Source organism: Sinocyclocheilus anshuiensis, unplaced genomic scaffold, assembly GCF_001515605.1.
Source record: "Sinocyclocheilus anshuiensis isolate Anshui unplaced genomic scaffold, SAMN03320099.WGS_v1.1 scaffold224, whole genome shotgun sequence".
Classification (NCBI taxonomy): domain Eukaryota; kingdom Metazoa; phylum Chordata; class Actinopteri; order Cypriniformes; family Cyprinidae; genus Sinocyclocheilus; species Sinocyclocheilus anshuiensis.
Window position 1 is genome coordinate 1235566 of NW_015558577.1, and position 5065 is coordinate 1240630.

Genomic DNA, 5065 nt, shown 5'->3' on the forward strand with positions numbered 1-5065 from the left:
AATCTGATCTGGGGTGGTCATTAAAGAAGCATGCAAGACATGTTAATACCATAAGTAAATATCGATCTGTCTAGACTGATCACTTGTGATCAGGTCACCCGAGACTGATGTTAAGAGCAGGTGTAAACAGGGTCAGTAATGCATCCAAAACAACTCAAGGGAATGATTAGACAATAAACATTAGAGGCGGAATTATTTGCAGAACAAAAAATAAGAGTAGCCCCTCACCAGTCTCCTTTGAAGAAGTAAGTGAAGCCAGAAGGTTCCCACCAGATGGCCATCTCTATCTTGTCATATGGGATGTCTCTACCATAGTTCATCAGTTCTTGAGGATAGCCGGGCTCCAGGTTGGCTTCTCTGAACAACCAATACTGACTCCCTACAGGTGGATGGACACGAGAGAGAAAGAAGCAAGTAGTGATAATCTGACACTTTTTTGTAAATTTCTATTAAATATTGTGTAAATGTTTTTTGAAAGATTTTTTAATATAATATTTCAGCAATTCTATGTTTAGTGGTGTTCCCACCACTTCAGAGGCTGCATTCCAAGACCTAATGCGTCACAGCGGCGCAACAATAGGCTGTCCCATTTCAAATACTCCTTCAAATACAGCCTTTGTTTCCTGGGCCATGAAGGATACAAAGAATGGATCCTTTGCAGCACAGGCTGTCCCTAGATTCATTGCTCACTGGTGATGACAGGATTCTTTTTTTTTTTTTTGAGAGAGAGAGAGAGAGAGTTTGAGATGATTTGAGCTTTGTGAAATGGTGCGTTATCCAATTAACAAAGCTTGGTTCGACCTTCTCTGACTTTAAAGGTGTGGCCTTCGAAATCTGTATCCAATACAGCAAATGAGACACAACTTTATTCTCATTTACTATCGTACGGTTTATACATCGGCCACCCATCGAAAAAAACATATTGGTTAACCACTAGAAAGCAGGTTTTAAAAAAACGTCAAAAGTTCAAAAATGGATATGAAGAAAGAGAACAAAGGTTGAAAACAATGGCAAGGAAGTAGAAAAGACAAGAAGTGGGAGGCAGCAACACTCAGGATTTCATGGTGCATGTACAGGGACTTTCCAACCTTTGGCACAGTAATACAAACTCCAAAACTCAACCACAGATTTGTGTTTACTCTCTGTTATAACTCAAATAACTGCACTACAGCACTGCAAGAGATGCACCAACAATGCGGGTTTGGTTCAAATCCCACATTTTAGTGGTTAAAGCGACAGCGAAAGCATCGCATGGAGCCGTTACAGAAACATTGGGATAAGCTTGAGCTTTTATTATTTTACAGTATGGCAGACACTGAGGCACCATCCTCATGGACCCGTTTGATTCAGTGGGCCCATGTCCAAGTCCAACCGTTGCTGTCAGCATCTGGTAGAAGCGCTAGCTGACGCAATGGCCTCGCCTCACTAAGACCAAATGTTGCTCCTAAGATTTTGGTCTCCTGGTTTTCTCCAATGGCAGAAATCCCAATTTTAAAGGGCCTTGCCAATGACATCATTACTTGCCATGCACGGTTTCCTTATGGGAGCCAGCTTTCCTCAAGTCTAACAAATATGCATTCATCTTCACAGAAATCTTCACCAGGAAGTTATTAGATGTCTGTTTCAGGGGTGCAGGGTGTTGATATGTATAACTAATGTGGGAAAACTCACTGTGGTTTGAGCAGTTTTTGATCTCAATCTGCTGGCAGGGCTTGATAATGAGAGTGGCCCACTGACTGAGTTTCAGACCAGTTGATTTTGCACCAGAGCCATTCATTGACACTGTTCATGTAGTTTTATGACTTGGAAATTTAAACATTTGGTTTCCTGTTATAAATTGGGCTGATTTAAATATGACACAATTATCTAGCTGGATATTAGCATGGACGTTATTGAAATTGCAAACATGACCTGTAAAAGTTCTGGAAGCCCTAGTAACAATGGATTAAGAATTACAAAGCAATCGGCAATGTTTGCACAGCAAAGTACATTTATGTGTAATGGAGTTACATTATTATGTAAATAAATAAATAAAACAGGGTAACATTTGTTTTAATTTGTTTTTTTACATTAAAAAAATATTTGTAAAATTCTGACCCATACAAAAATGTACAATTCTAAATAAATAAAAAAAGTGGTAGTAGGACAGTGAAACTTTTTTTCACTCCACCATTTTTTTAAGTTTGTATTTTACATTTTTATATGTACCAATAAAGAGTTAAGAGTTTAGAATATTTTTCATTGAAAGTTTTCTTTACTAGTTACTAGGCGTTTAATTTCTAATTATAGTTATGTTAAAAAAAATCTTATTGTTGAGTAAATGTGTGTTTTGCTTCCTTTGCAAAATATATGGTCAATTTCAGAATTATTCATAGCCAAATTACATTTAGTTCTTAAACCCATATACTGTATGAACCAAAAAGCTATGTCTCTGAAACTCTACTTTTAATAGTTCTGGAAACCCCAGTAAGAATGGATAAAAATGAAAAACTAACTAGTAATGTTTGCACCGTGACAAACTGAGCAGACAGCAAAGTATATTTATGGATTTATAGGTATAATGGGGCTATGCTATAGCTGTTGAACATTTTCTTAAGAGAAATTTTAATGCAAAAAAAATACACTATGTTATAATTTTTGGTGGTGGGGCAGAGAACAGCAAAAAAAAAATACATCATGCAAAATGCTAAAATGTTAATTTTAAAAAAAATTCAATAAAACTTTCAGTAGCTGGAAAAAATAAAAAATGGCAAAAATGCTTACTGTCCTGATTGAAGCAAATCAAATATGAGTTAAAGCGTTCACTGAGTTTAGCTTCCTTTGCTAAATTTATGGCCAGAATTATACAACTCAAAAATTTAATTTTGTACATTTACCTTAAACTCATATACAAACCAAAACGTCGTGTCTCTAAGGCCATGTCCACACGTACACGGGTATTTTTATAAACAGAGTTTTTCCTTCTTCCGTTTTTAAAAAAATCTCTTCTTCCGTTTTTAAAAAAATCTCTGTCCCACATGAAAACGCAAACGCATGCTATGAAGCACTGTCAAGAGCATGCCAAACCAACAGGTGGCGATATAATATCAACCGTAAAGCCATGTTGGCCAATCAGAAGCCTGAAAAAGTTTCCAGTAGGTGGAGATAACAGCGCAGGCGCAGGCGCAGACGTCACAAACCAAAAACTCTGGTTTCGCTGTCTACACGATGACACTGCAACCGGAGTTTTAAAAAATCTTCACCCTGGCAGGCATTTTCAAAATGTTCGGTTTCAGTGAACTGGTGCTGCGTTTGCATGTGGACGAATTGCCTAACCGCGTATAAAAAGCTGCGGTTTTAAAAATAACCGCGTTCATGTGGACAGGGCCTAAAACTCTACCTGTAAAATCCATCAGACTAACACATTAATGGCTGAGGGAAATCAAGGGTACTTCCTGTACTAAATGACAAACGTCAAAATCAATGGTTTGTTCTAATGTAAAAAGCACTTCAATGTGATGTAATTCTGCCAGCCTGGGTAATAATTTCTCTCATGAATATAGCATTTTTATGGTCTATATTAACTTTTAACAGCACAGAGCTAAATCAGTTTTCAAGTGCAGTCGGAAAGGGAAAATACCTTTGAAAAACACAAATCGTCCATCATGCCTTTCATATGCAGCATCAATGTCTCCCGGCAGACCCCTCCAGAAGTGTCCAATAGGCATTGGGTAGTTATCCAGCACTCTGTTCCTCCTCACTCTCCAGAACCAGCGGCCCTGAGGAGGCAATAAGACATGAATCAGCGACCACATGATAATGGTTGTGTATTTCTCTCCTAATGGTGGTCAGGTTTATTAGCAGTCCCACAACCCTCAGTTGACATGTGCACTGCTAAGAATAGGAGGGTTTCTCGTTCTCCTCCAGACCAAGAAGTCTTTGTCTCCTAGGCCAGCAACCTGCCCTGCGGTTCTCTGTGAAAGTCAATAGCTACCATCAACTGTTTGGTTACCAGCATTTTTCAAAATATCTTCTTTTGCCTTCAACTGACAAGTTATGCACAGAAGTTGAATATTTAGGACGTCTGACCAATAACATGAGCAGCTTCAGTAGTAGTAAAGTTTGCAAACACAAACAAATCATGTATACATTCTATGTAAAGACAAACACATCAGGTACATGGTACATACACTCATTGTATCCTTTACACTTCTGGCTTTCCACCAGGACCTTCAGTATGTTCCAAACCAAGCCCAAATTAAAACCAGAGCTGAGTCTGCGGCCAACACACTCTAAATTTATCCTGCTTTCTCCCTACAAACTCCTCACCCCAACACCTCATCACAAACAGACACACGTGCACACACACACCCCTTGTTGTACCATGGAGGAACACAGTCTTGCATGAGGAAACTTGTAGGACTGTGTTACATGGGGAATGGGACCTTATTTTTAAGCATGGGAAATGCAGATTACTGTTGGGTGGTCCTTCACTCAAGGGCATCTGATTGTTGTCCAATGGATAACTTAAATTCTGTGGCCAGTTAAACAGTAACACCTGTAACAAAAACGCATGAATATTTTCCAACAAACTGTGCTTGCCCAACGTCTGCCTCTGGCTCACCACATCTACAAATAAGACGGCTAAAAATTATTTGAATTGAATTTTAATGTTTTAATAATGAAGATTATATTTACATTTAAATAATAAAATATTATTATTATTATTATTTTTACTTACAACATCAATAGATTAAAATTATTATTATTATTATTATTATTTAATTTTAATTTAATTTATAGATGTAAGCAAAAATTATTATTATTATTAACAATAATCAGTTATATATTAAAAACATTTTAGAATTTTTTTTCTTTTCTTTTTTTTATCCTATCTTAGAAGACACAAATGTAAAATTCACATTTTATCAGGGGTGTGAAGTAACGAATTACAAATACTCACGTTACAGTAATTAAGTAGTTTTTATCAGTAATTGTACTTTTTTGAGTAGTTTAAAAATTGTGTACTTTTACTTTTACTTGAGTACATTTTAAGTGATGTATCGGTACTTTTACTCTGCTATTT

General features: G+C 36.9%; 1 protein-coding gene across 1 annotated transcript in view; it reads right to left on the reverse strand.

Annotated features, from left to right (window-relative positions):
- LOC107679737 (matrix metalloproteinase-15-like) overlaps positions 1–5065 on the reverse strand; it is a 28554-nt gene that overhangs the window by 5613 nt on the left and 17876 nt on the right. Inside the window, exons 7-8 of the mRNA XM_016475376.1 lie at positions 3620–3758; positions 229–379 (exon numbers count right to left, since the gene is read on the reverse strand). Coding sequence (XP_016330862.1) covers positions 229–379; positions 3620–3758 — 290 coding nt within the window. The remainder of the gene's footprint in view (positions 1–228; positions 380–3619; positions 3759–5065) is intronic.